Source organism: Prunus avium, chromosome 6 (genome assembly GCF_965620075.1).
Source record: "Prunus avium chromosome 6, drPruAviu1.hap1.1, whole genome shotgun sequence".
NCBI lineage: Eukaryota > Viridiplantae > Streptophyta > Magnoliopsida > Rosales > Rosaceae > Prunus > Prunus avium.
This window is the reverse complement of record NC_142289.1, coordinates 2,216,053-2,229,504: the sequence shown is the minus strand read 5'-3', so window position 1 is coordinate 2,229,504 and position 13,452 is coordinate 2,216,053. Positions and strand designations below refer to the sequence as shown.

The 13,452-nt window shown below is 36.3% G+C and overlaps 1 protein-coding gene and 1 long non-coding RNA gene across 3 annotated transcripts; one reads left to right on the top strand and one right to left on the bottom strand.

The window, feature by feature from the left end:
* Positions 1 to 699: 699 nt before the first annotated feature.
* LOC110759729 (mitogen-activated protein kinase kinase kinase ANP1-like) lies at positions 700 to 8,311 on the bottom strand. 2 transcript variants are annotated; one of them, XM_021961839.2, is made up of 20 exons: positions 7,888 to 8,310; positions 7,389 to 7,430; positions 6,715 to 6,780; positions 6,523 to 6,633; positions 6,369 to 6,449; positions 6,197 to 6,274; positions 6,007 to 6,089; positions 5,709 to 5,790; positions 5,529 to 5,629; positions 5,284 to 5,323; positions 5,066 to 5,125; positions 4,936 to 4,985; positions 4,625 to 4,832; positions 4,296 to 4,532; positions 3,720 to 4,051; positions 3,556 to 3,623; positions 2,062 to 3,267; positions 1,879 to 1,952; positions 1,664 to 1,777; positions 700 to 753 (listed from the first exon to the last, which is right to left on the bottom strand). In XM_021961839.2, exons 1-17 carry the CDS (start codon positions 8,158 to 8,160, stop codon positions 3,164 to 3,166), a joined length of 2,016 nt encoding a protein of 671 aa, XP_021817531.2. In that variant the 5' UTR covers positions 8,161 to 8,310; the 3' UTR covers positions 700 to 753; positions 1,664 to 1,777; positions 1,879 to 1,952; positions 2,062 to 3,163. The 2 variants fall into 2 exon arrangements, with proteins under 2 accessions (XP_021817531.2, XP_088111897.1); XM_088255771.1 differs by lacking the exons at positions 700 to 753; positions 1,664 to 1,777; positions 1,879 to 1,952 and having other exon boundaries at positions 2,711 to 3,267; positions 6,209 to 6,274; positions 7,888 to 8,311.
* LOC110759731 (uncharacterized) lies at positions 2,489 to 3,419 on the top strand. The gene is made up of 2 exons (XR_002527173.2): positions 2,489 to 2,630; positions 2,936 to 3,419. It is a non-coding gene; the product is annotated as an uncharacterized LOC110759731 (long non-coding RNA).
* Positions 8,312 to 13,452: the final 5,141 nt, after the last annotated feature.

The window sequence follows — 13,452 nt, the reverse complement described above, 5'->3', positions numbered from 1 at the left end:
GGGCCTATTTTGTCGTTTCTGAGAATTTTACTGGGCTTATTTTGTCGTTTTCATACCCCAGATGGGGCCAATTTTGTCGTTTCTTGCCCCATATTGGGCCTATTTTGTCGTTTCCCAGGCTTTACTGGGCCTATTTTGTCGTTTCCCAGGCTTTACTGGGCCTATTCTGTCGTTTTCTGGCTCTATATTGAGCTTATTTTGTCGTTTTATGGTTCTATATTGGGCTTATTTGTCGTTTCTGAGGCTTACGCTGGGCTTATTTTATTGTTTTGTGCCCCTACATTGATCCTATTTTATCGTTTTCCGGAGGCATCGATTGGGCCTGTTTTGTTGTTTAAGGGCCCTTAGTGGCCTATTCTGTCGTTTCTGGGGCTTTTGTGTGCCTATTTTGTCGTTTCTGCAGTTTCATTGGGCTCATTTTGTCGTTTATAGGCCTTTATGGGGCTTTCAGTGGGCCTATTTGGTCATTCGTGAGCCTTTTAGTAGGCCAATTTGGTGATTACTGGCCCTTCAGCTGGGCCTTTTCCCGTTGTAGGCCCTACTTCACTTGTTGTGTGCCGACTTTTGGGCCCAGTTCCATGTTACTGGACCCTCTGTCGTGAAACTAGGACAAAAAACATGAAAAGGCCGGCAAGCGCGCCCACAAAAAAGCATTCCGTTCTGTTCAAGTTCCCAAGCCGTCTCAGCAGCGACCTTCACTTCATCTTAAACAAATCCATACCTTCTCGGCAGGGACCTTTTTGCATTTTCAATCTTTACATAAGGGGTGTTAAAAAAAAGAACCAAATTAATTCATATAAACAGAAGCATAGCTGCAGAAAAGAATATCAAGTATTAGCAAAAAAATACAGATGAAAAACCGATAAAATAACACAAAGGTGTAAATTTCTTGAAACGAGTTAAGCAACTTTTGGGCCAAAATTGCGGAAATACTGATCCCCGAAAATTGATATGAGAAATACTTGTCCCTCCCAAATTGCAATTACTGGGCTAGACAAAGGAAACCCAATAAGTAGCACAGCAAACCCAACATAATAGAAGATAAGAATCCTATAACTAAGACTGAAAAAGAAGATAACTAGCTCAAGGGTATTTTCACACTATACTTACAATATTATAGTTTAGTTATATATTTTTTCATCCCCACAAACAAGACGTTAACGTTAAGGCACAAGCCTTCTAGTAATAACTAACACAGTTACACCTCAACAAAATCTATTATGATTTTAAGCATGAATTCGACATAGCATACAAAACTATGACCATTATCATATTCAGGCTGCTATAGCCTACACTGTACTGCATTCATCGTAACTTCAAAACTTTACTTCCTAATATTCTAAAGCTCTCTCGCTTACTCTAACAAAGTACAAATACGATTCCATGTGTGTTTTGCTTCGCAGTGAGAAACCACACTAGTAATAATGCATGAAAGAGACCTTTTTCTAAAAGGATTCGAAGGACCATGCCAACTTTGGCCATTCGCTTTTGCCACACATAATTTATCCGCGAACGATAAAAGCCATTCGCATTCGCTTATGAATTGTCATGTTCCCCCAACACTTAAGCGTTCTAATTGAGAAATTCAGCACAGTCCAAACTAAAACTTTCAATTCCGAACAAGAAACCAATCAATTAAAGAACCACAAATTCAAACATTCACCTGAGGATCTTCGCTGGAAGTGGAAGCTATGCAATGAATGGGTCTGAAGATGCTTCTCTTTACGCAACCCAGCCCAGGTCTCGGAGATCGAGGCCGATCACAAGCTTCTGGGATCTAAAACAAGGTAGTAAAATGAAATGATAAATTAGGGTTAGGGTTATGATTTGAGACATGCTAGAGATTGACGAATTTAAAGAAGAGAGTGGGAGACTTACATTCATGCAAATTTCTAGCAGATCGAGAGCACCAAGGCCGACGACGACGGTTCGTACGCATAAATTTCTTCGATCTAAAACAAGGTCAAATGAATGGTAAATTAGGGTTAGGGATAGGTCAGGAGTTAGGATTTGAAATGAGCTAGAGATTGACGAATTCAAAGAAGAGAGTAAGAGATTTACGCTATGCTTTCGAAGATTTCATGCAAATTTCTCGCAGATCCGTCGTGATGCGAACACCAAGGGCGACGACGACGACGGTTCATATGCTGGCCTCCCCAGAAACCTCCATCTTCGAATCCTTAGTCCATCTCGGCCTCCCGTGTCCTCCATTTTGCAGCGAAATCTCAGAATCTCCTAGGGAAATGAGCCGACGTCTCTAGATCGAGATAGTTCGGCAGAGTCTCAGATCAAAATATCAGAAGATATCTTAAGATGATGCACAAATCGAACGAATGATCAAATTATAAGGGACTGGCTATGTTGTGATTTATTCGGATCGGGTCTCATCGGTCTTCTTGTGGATTAAGCCCATTCATTGCGTATTGTTATGTATCGGGCCAGACCACAGCCTTCTCTTTTCTGTCCTCTACGGTGGAGTCTGCACTGGTGCTTAATAGTCGTCCGATTCAGTGCAGATTTATTATTGAATTGTTGGATTCAACCTCATTGTAACCCCTCAATATAACCCCTCATTTTAGAAGCTCCCTGTCTTCTATGATATTTGGGCCCCTCACTATTTGAGTTTTGAGGTAACATCTCATTATATATGGGTTTGGGATAAAACTCAAATTCAACTATATAGTTGCTGCTGTATGCACGACACCAGAACTTACACACACGGGAAACCATTTTGTAATCCATTAATCACAAGAATCAAAAACACGCATAAAAAAAGTGGCATCAAGTTCTTGTATACTATCTATCTAGCCTGTGCCATAGATCCAGATTACTACATCAATAATACAATTTCTATGCACTGTATGATTCCCCCCCAAACCCCCAAAAAGAATCTATATATTTATATCCAACAACTTGAGATCATTGCTTTATGCAGCCCTGCTTGCAATCACTAGCTTGGCCTTTGATAGAACATACAAGGGCATCATTAAAGGTTGCACAATGAGGAATTGAACCGGATGCAGCAGCACTGCTGTTTCCCACATGGAGAGGTTGGAGCTGGTAAACTGGAGCACCAGGTATTTTATCTCCAAAACTCCAACTCCAAAGGATGAATTCCCCAAGGAAAGATACAACTACCATCTCAAGGACCAGCTCACATACTTCATTTGCCTGGAGATGCAAACCTAGTTCGCTCTCTCTGCCTATTTAAAGCTCGATCCTTCGGAGATGATGATTTCCCTCCAACACCTGCTTGCCGCATCATCTCTGCAAAAGCAAAGAAAACTGATAACACCGCCATTTGACTTAAGTGACAGTCACCAAACTACATACAAGATGGTTGGTTTGTTTATATTTTTTGTACACTTTATGTATTTTCCCTAGATTATTTAATACTAAACTTCAGACATGTTATGTTACATTTATCTAGATATATTATTCGTGGGCACATCAAAATCCAAGCAGAATCCTACAAGTTCCATACTATTTATACCAATCAAATAATATATATATATAGTTGGAATTTGAAACCAGAAGAGGAAAAGAAACATCTACCTCGCTTTCTCTCAAGCTCTTGATCAAGCTCTTCTTTCCACTTCCTCTCTCTCTCAGAGAAGCTCATACTGCGAGTACTATCATATATCAGATATTACTCAAAAGAGTGGAGAGCAAAGAAAAAAAAAATATCGAATTACATGAACCAGAATGCATGAACTAACCTTGGACTACCTGGCTCTTGCTGTCCATCAACTACAAGACCTTTCAAATTACTGAGTGGAGGTGACGGCATGTCCTGTGCAGTTTGATCATTTCCAATATTTGATACACGCCTGCCATTACTCCCAGGACTTCCAGAACTAAGAGCATCAGCCACTGCAGATGGGGTACCAATTGGACCCCGACTAGGTGATCTGCTTTTGGGAGGTAATTTCAAGTACCTTGAGGTGGTTTCATCAGGCGAGTTATCCAAAAAATTTGGAGAGCACACTACATTCAGGCTGTTGTAGAACTCTTCATATAATGGTGTTTGCAGTTTTTTCAGTTCTAGAGCCTGAGATTTTGATCAATGGCACAGTTCAGAATTAATCAAGTCCAAACCGAAATCTACAAAAACATGACTGCAAGATAGTTTCATAAACCTTTAATTTCAGCTTTCCATAATAATGTCAGCATGCACGACATGGCTAAGTGTTTGGTTATTTAACTCTTCCTCCAAGACACATACCCATCCATACCCAAGTGCATATACCCGTAACATAGAAGACAAGTAATTCTAACTCCAACCAAAACAGTACCTTCTCATCCAAAAAAGCCGTAATTTTTAATTCAGTAAGTTCATCATCCTCCTCTGCAAGTGATGTTCCGCAAGGAAATGAAAAGTCTTTTTCTCCCTCTCCAATAGTTCCAGAGCAGCTGGCAGGAAAATCCATTTGGTGATTTGTATCCAGATTCATTCCATTTTGTTCTGTTTCCGAACTTCCACCAAATTTGCACCCCAACGCATCAGTGGGCTCACACATTGGGTTAAAGCTCTAACATAACAGAATAGCATGCAAACAGTTAGTTTCTGAATTTCTTGACTGCTTAAAACTTATCCAAATCTTGAGGGCACAAATTCAATTACCTTAAGGTTGTAGGGCATCAAAGAAGAACCGAGCTTTGCTTCGCCCACCATAGTATCATCTTTGTCATCAATCTGACACATATCATCATCACTGCTGTTTCTTCCCCAAACATGTCTACTTCCCAACAACTTGTTAGGATGTATAGTTGAGTGTTGCAAACTACCCAAATTACACATATCATCTGAATCAGGGCAGGTTGACATCTCGCTGGCAACAAAATTGATGCCACCATGTCAAAAGCATGTTAAAAAATTATAGCATACATTCTCTGATTTTACAAGTTCCAAAGAAGCATAATTGTACTACTTACAAGATGTGTAGGTTTGTAGAATATGATGGAGATGGGACTTCAGATTCTTCCTGATGATAGCAAATTAAGTGTCACTCAAAAGATTTAATGGTGAAAAACAACCGCAATATTGTACAACCTCATTCATTACCATGACAGATTTACGAAAAACAGGATGAGGTTCCATATGTTGCCCAGTTACAAATGGATGCTGCAAGTAGTTGTTACAGTAGAAGTGTAAGAACTTGATAAGATAAGGGTTGACTTGGGCTTCGCCAGCAGAAAACACCAAAAAAAATTACACTGGAAGCAGACGATTTACAAGATATAAAGAAACTCCGTTGTGTAGAGAAAACAGATTTAAATTACCTGAAGCAACTCAGATGCCACTGGCCTCAAATTTGGTTCCCTGCCACAGGACCAAAATAAACATAAATTCAGAGAAAATAAATACATAAATTGAGCCATTCCTCTCTCTCTACCTAAAACGTGAATGTTATTGATTGCTCCACAAGAATCATATTTATAGTTTAATGGAACAGATCAATGCAACACATATCTAGGAGAGTTTGAATCCAAATAGAAATGATGTAAAGAAGACAACATTAGCATACTTTTGCAGGCATTTTAGCAAAAAATCTTTCGCCTCAAAGGAAAGATGCTCAGGGATTGGTGGATGAGACTTTGTTGTCCCTATATGGAAGAGAGCAGCAACCTAGAAAAACATGCCGTTAGTGCAACAAGCAGGAGGGAAAACTTTATTATAAGACTTAAAGAATTAGCAGATTAATTACCTCTTGGTACTGTTGGCTCCAAGGAGGCTTTCCTGTTGCCATCTCAATCACAGTACATCCAACACTCCATATATCAGCAGAGCTGCAGAGTTATTCTCATATATCAGCATTCTTTACTTATCCAAGAAATATGGAATAGATAATGCAAAATTGTAATCACTGTCTAGGAAGAACTACCAGCAATACACCTACTGAAGTGAATCAATACTCTAACCCAAGATAATACAGAAATGACATGTCATGATCAAATAGCATGCCTGAAATCAAATAGATGCTACAACTGTAATTTTGTGCTTACAAGCTATGACCAGTCTGAAGAATAACTTCAGGAGCCATCCAGTATGGTGTACCCTTCATAGACTTAGCACCAGAAATAGTTGCCTGCAACAACGCACCGCTCAATTAGATAGACCATGCATTATAGAAGTAACCATGCATAATAGATACTGCACGTCTAAATGGAAATGAAGGAAAATAAATGTCTGTACCAGCTCAACGACCTGTTTGGATGCCCCAAAATCTGCAAGTTTAATGCATCCTTTATTATCAACAAGGATATTTGCTCCCTGAAAGTTAATATGAGATACATATTAACCGTTTACAAAGAAAACATCAGGAAAGGTGATTGACAATTTTATACATGCCACAGGTGAGGGGTACCTTAATGTCCCTGTGCATGATTCCATTTTTGTGCAAATATTCTAGTCCCAGTAACAACTGCTTGGTGTATGTTCTTATTACCTGCTCAAACAGATTGTATAAGTTTAGCATTCAAAAAACCTACAAAATGCAAAGTTAGTCGACAAGGACTTACGGCCTCAGGGAAAGATCCAAATTTCCCCAAAAGCGATGATATGGACCCACCAGGGACAAATTCCAACAGAATATTCAAGGTTTCCTCCTCCCTCACTGTACCTAAATATCTCTAAGAACCCAAAACAAAGTACAAGGTCAGAAAAGCAATAGACTCCAAGAGTTGATATCGACACAAGACAGTCCTACTTACCACAATGTTTGGATGAGACAGATTTTTTAGAAGCTTCACTTCTTCCTCAAGCTCCTTGATGTGAGCCTACTTATAGCATTAAAACCATTAATGGGCGAATTAATAGCAACTAAAAAGATATGATATCAATTGTCATACTTGGCAAATCTTCAGAAAATGTTTTAGATGTCTAAATAATAAGAAATATTGGAGATGAAAAATTAAATGTACAAAAAAATTATATATAGATCAGAATGCATTACATTAGTCTTACACAACAAGCACTCATACACCTCTTGCACCTCATTCACTCGTACACAAGCCCAAACATCTAACATAGAGGGCAGCTATCCACTCACAATCACTTCCTATGCGCACTCATCAACTTAGAGTAACACTTATGTTCTCTCACAAATTAATGGCATATGAGATTCACCACGTCATGGGCATACACAAGAATGGAGCTAAGCTTCCTTTTATGGAAACAATGGTTCTGGAAACTAACTGTCTGCAAACCTTCTCAAAAGTTCTAGCATATTTGACTATACGACTCATCCAATTTTGTGATGTGCATTAAACAAAGGGAGAGGCGGTGGAGAGTTAATGCTGATTCTCAACATCACAATCATCACATGCAATGCCATATATCACTTTAAAAACTTAGCTGTATAGTAAAACAAGAATTCAATTCAAACCTGTGTTTTCTCCTTTGAGGCACTATTTGCTGCAATAAGAACCTGTGAAAGAACCAGCACACATATCAAAATTATATTCTGAACCAAATCCCAGACTGAACTAGCTATGGAAATCGTAAAGTGAAATCAAGGAAAATCCAGATAGAGTTGATACTCCAACATGATTCAAAAATCAAACTCAGTACAAAAATTTAACCAAAACCTGTGAGAATTAAGAAAATCAACTCCAAAACTAAAATTGGAGGAAACCCCAAATTTTGAGAGCTAACAAGAAACAGCTCCAGCACCAACTCCAGATCAAATCCATATAATCAACATAAAAACAAATGAAAATGAAACCCAGAAAAAATAAAATAACAAGCCAAATAAGTCAAATTGACACTCAAAGACCAAAATTAAACAAAATCCAGAAGGAATGAACAGCCGTAAAGAACAAAAGCAAACTCCAAAACCCAAAAATAAGGACGAAAACAGCAGAAAACCAATAAATAATATGGACCTGTTTAACAGCAAGAAGCTCTCCAGAACCAAGATTCATGCCCATGTAGACACGGCCAAAGGCACCGCAACCGATCAACTCGCCCTTGCGCCATCGGATCGGAGGGGCATTGTCTTTGGGCATTGAAGGCAATGGCGGCGAGGGTTTTGAGAAGACTCTGGATTTTCGAATGCAGGAATTGATCTTGTCCACTAGGGTTACTGGGGACTCTTCGGTGTCTGATGCTGTACGGAACACCAGTGATCGACGAACTGATCCGAATATGTCTTGCATTTGTCTGTGTGTGTGAGAGAGAGAGAGTTGAGAGAGAGTTGAGAGAGAGTGTGTGAGAGCGTCGCGTTCTGCTATTGGGATTTCATTTGGTCGGCAAAAGAGAGTGAGAAAACTTGGGAGAGAGAGAGAGAGAGAGGAGGGAAAAAGGCGGAGGAGTTTATTTTTAAAACTAATAATAATAAATGAAAATAAAATAAGATAAAAGTAATAATGCTTGGCTAGTGGCCTATAGAACAAGTGAGAAAATTATACCTTACACTATAGTTAAGTATTTTATTATGTGTTCGAATTTCCCTCTTTTAATATTGGGTTTTTTAAATATTATCGCTCGTTATAAAAAAAATCATAAAAATAAATAAAAGTAAAACTCAAAAGTTATTCAAGCCCCAAAAAGTTACTAGGTAAGCAATGGCTGGGTCGGTTTGCTTTCTATATGGGAGCATGTCATCATGGTCGGTTATTTTTTATTTACCTTTTTGTATTTCTCAGAGCATAGAATACAAGATTTAGATTGTAACAAATGAGGCCGCCCTGAGTCAAACATTCAACCCCATCATAATTTTATTCTTCTTTAGAACCCAATTAACTTGAATTAGAGTATTAGTTCCCCATATTCCAATTCTAATTAGATATGGGCCACACGCTTCCGCACCTGCGAGAGGCTTTTTAAAAAAAATTTAAAATTTATTTTAAAATTAAAAAAGATAATGGGTAGTTGTATTCCATAAAAATAGGATTCATCATCTAATTTTTCTTTAAATTTTAATTTTTTTTAAATATAAAAAAGTGTGAATTTACCATATTATCCTCATTTAATTAATAATTTCAATTCTTAATGTTTGCATTAACCAAGGGCATTTTTTGGTATTTTGAATGTTTCACCATTCTCTTCCTTTTGCTTTATATATATAGATTAACCAATGCTTTAATCAACCCAACGAATTATGAAAAAGGAGTTTCACTATTATTACCAATATAAGGGGTCAAATTATAAATAATTTTTTTTACATGAAATAGACTTTAGAAACGCACCCAAAGCCCATTTATAATATAAAATAGAGGCTTTCAACTTCCTATAATTTACAAAATTGTCATTGATTTTCTGAAAACAAGCCCAACCACAAAACCTCACATAAAAAAAAAAAAACCAAAACACTCAAAACAAAAGGGTAAAACTGAAAATTAGTATATTAAGTAAACTCAAAAATAGGACAGATGGCAATAGTAGGGTTTTTTTTATATAGAAATTAAATGGTATAGTTATATACCCATTCATAAGAAAAACCCAAATTCCACTATTACATAAAGTACTCAAAAAGAAAAGGCAATGGCTATTTTTTGATACAAGGAATATTCAAGGAGGAGGAAAATCAAACTTAGAACCTCAGGTAGCTCTATATATTCAAGTGATGTTGTCTAGGATCCTTAACCTCAATTTTCCAATGGAGATTCACTAATATACCCAATATAGGAGCCCAAATTATAAAAATACCTTATATGAAATGGACTTTAGAAACACACCCAAAACCCATTTATAACATAACAAAAAGGCTTTTAACTTCTTTTAAATTACAAAACTGCCATTGATTTCTCAAAACAAACCCAACCCCAAAACATATAAACAAGCCCAAAATACTCAATAGGACATCAAAGTAATTTAATAATCAAAATTAAATTCAATATGGCCAAATGTCTTTTTTTGGGTTTGTTTATATAAATTAAATGGTGTAAGGTTTATTTATAGTTTTAGTGTTAAGAATGGGTATTTGACTAAATATCTCATTTTCCAATGCCCATCAGACAAATTGGCCTTAGATGCTCTATCTCTCGCCTCCTTCAACTTTGCATCCATTTTCTTTGTCACCCCACAATAAGATTTCAGCTCCTCTGGCATTTTATCACACACTTTCCACCACCTCTTGTGAGTCGAGTCACTTGCAAAAACACTTCGTCCATTCGCTTCCCAATTACAGTCATAATCTCGGTAACACATCCATGGCTTCTTCCCCAAGTAATGTATTGCGTAAAGATCCTTGGCCATCTCATTGTTTTCTTCCTTACTTGGCCTGTTAAACATTTTTTGGGATGCATGGTTGTACGTTCCACGAAGATGTATCTGTATATATATGATTGCAAATTCCATATATATGACTCTTATATGAGTAGGTGGATATAAGGATTTTATTCCATCTTTCAAAATACATACAACCCACGTATGAGACCAGGGCTGGTCTTGAGATTTTGAGGGTGTTGTGCGAACCTTAAACTGTAGCCTCACATAAGCTAACACAAACTTACACCATTACGTAATGCCGTACAATAAATGTTTTTTTTCCTTAAAGTGACCAAAGTACCCCTACTCCCAAGGGCAAAATTGAAATTTCACAAAATAATTAAATTGGATTAAATCAATTAAATTGGATCAGGAATGTTACACCTTTTGAATAATCACCATGATTGGGACGATGAGTCTTTGTCGTAATAGATCATATTCAGATATTAAATATTTGTTAACACCTAATTTATTTTGTATCAATATTCCAAAAACATCATTAATTGGATGCAATTTTTTTGGTTGAGTTAGTTGGATGCATTATTTTTGCAAAATTGAATATCTGAGCATATATAAAAACAATCATGTACCACTTCACTAACCACATTTTTAATCGAGGTGAGCTCTATATATGGAAGTCTTATATCTATGGGCACTTGAAAAAAAAAAAAATTACATGAGTAATTGAAGGGCTTGCGTCAAGTCAATGGTGGGGACGTACGCACGTGACAAGCAATGTTTGCACATAGGAACATAGATATTATTGGGGCAATTAGAATATTCTTGCTTAAGAATATATATATAGTGGCATGCATGCAGTTGAGAGATTCAGTGTCATCATTTGAGGAATGAGGTGCTTAGTCGTTGGATCTATTTCAATGAAATCATGTGGTTGAGATTGATTTAAGTGTTTAAACTTGTTTGTTTCTAATGACTTGCCAAAAACCTACATGTACGTACGCTTTACTGCGCAGCAAGGTTGCTGTAACTCGTCCACGTGTTATAATATGGATGGGCGATATGGTTAATATTTCCCACTTTGTGATATAATATCAATAAATATCCACCTATATATTCTAACAAACAAGTTATACCATGTGACATACTCTCATACTACATATACTATAATTACTCTCACTTAAAGCATTCACAATGAGGTCTCTAAACCACCTCCTTAGACAAATTTTAGGGAGGAATTGGAAAAATACAACTCTAACCATGCTCCCTATTCACCTCATAAAATAGAGAGACTTCTAGGAACTCCTAAATCTAAGGAGAGAGAAAGAACTCCTAGTGGCTTATTGTAATTTAATGCTATTTCGTTTTATGCATAGTTTAAACTTTTAATTAATACAAACTATTTTTTTTTTAATAGAGATGATAACCAATCATATTGAATTAAAAAATAAATATAGTATTTATGAATTCCTAACTTAGGAAGTATGATTGGAGTTCAAATTTTATAGAGTTCCTAAAATAAATTTTGTGTGTTTTTAGCTAAATTTTAACTAAAGAATAGGGAGCATTACCTTTGCCTACATAATTACTGACTAATTCCTTGTGATCAGGTATTTATTATTTCAGTATGTGGTTGTGAAAGTAGCTGGGATATTAAATGTTGGTGTTGACATCGGACAAGCTGCTTTAAACAGTGGTTGCAACATTATGTGATTGACAGATAGCAGAGCGGTTTTCATCTTTCAACGAAAACAATAAGTTAAAAAAAAAAAAACAAACCAAAATTTTAATTTGACCCTTATTGTCATTATGGTGGTTTTGCTGCTAGCTCGGTCGCATTTGCATATGCCTCTGTTCTTTAAAGAAATTTTACTGGTCCTGTACATAATAAATTATCAACTATAATTTTTATACTACTTTTGCAATTTGATCTTTTTATTTTTTTTATTTTTTTTGTCATTCGATTGGGAGGGAAATGAGGGAGTATTATATTGGGTTGCCTCAAGATTGTCTTTTACGTGAATCGAACTCGGGTGCACATGAGATGAGTTTCTTATGTTGGACCGGTGTCAAATTTGGTACATTGGAATTAAGGATATGTTTACATATCATTAATGGGTATGGGAAGAAAGGGAATGATTTCTATTCTTGACTTTCCCGCGTTTACTTGCAATCAGGAATGAAAAAATGAATCGTATATGTACAAGTTAAGAAGGAGCTATATTTTTTTACGAGTTAAGTAGAACTTCTCAAAGTGAAGATAAAGGTAGAAAAACGAGATGTGAAAATCCAAAATAAAATGTTACCTGATTGAGAGCGGGTAATTAAACTATTACCTTAATCGGTTAGACAGTTCAACATACTAAGAAACATATCCGGCATGTTTGGCCAAAATAAGCATCCAGCTTATTATAACAAGAATTAAATTTCATACCAAGTAACAAATAAATGGTGGGATACTTTGCCTTTTATTTCAGTATAAATCAAATAGTAAAAACAATTCCTTGAGTATAACATATTCCATTTCAGCAATAAAAATCCCTTGAAATAGTTTCAAATAAACACAAAAAATAGATGGAAGATGCAAAAGAGAATACTCTGCCTGAGCTGATCATTGATTGATTGAAATTACAGAAATGGTCTAATTGAGGAGGGAGATCTGGGCCCATATATGCTCAACCCATTTCCAAGTTGGGCTGGGCTTATTGTAACAAATGAGGCCGCCCTGAGTCAAACATTCAACCCCATCGTAATTTTCTTCTTCTTTAGGAACCCAATTAACCCAATGCTTTAATCAACCCAACGAATTATGAAGAAGGAGTTTCACTATTAGAAAAAATATAAGGGGCCAAATTATATACATGAAATAGACTTTAGAAACACACATAAAGTTCATTTACAACATAAAATAGAGGTTTTTAACTTCCTATAATTTACAAAACTGTCATTGATTTTCTTAAAACTAGCCCAACCTCAAAACCTCACAAAAAAAAAAAAACCAAAACACTCAAAACAAAAGGTTAAAACCGGAAATTAGTATATTAAGTAAACTCAAAAATAGGACATATGGCAATAGTAGGGTTTTTTTTGGGTTTGTTTATAGAAATTAAATGGTATAGTTATATATCCATTCATAAGAAAACCCCAAATTCCACAATTACATAAGAAAAAGCAGTGGCTATTTTTTGATACAAGGAATATTCAGAGAGGACGAAAATCAAACCTAGAACCTCGGGTGCATGGGTAAATGCTATGTTCAACTACATCAAAGCTAAGTAGCT

What these genes read in the sequence shown, in the direction of transcription:
- LOC110759729 (XM_021961839.2), bottom strand. Translation starts at nt 8,160, where the DNA reads ATGCAAGACATATTCGGATCAGTTCGTCGATCACTGGTGTTCCGTACA. An exon ending in CCTCAAAGGAGAAAACACAG is followed by an intron (nt 6,781 to 7,388) that starts GTTTGAATTGAA and finishes TGCTATAAGTAG; the next exon opens with GCTCACATCAAGGAGCTTGA. An exon ending in TGGCATCTGAGTTGCTTCAG is followed by an intron (nt 5,126 to 5,283) that starts GTAATTTAAATC and finishes AACTACTTGCAG; the next exon opens with CATCCATTTGTAACTGGGCA.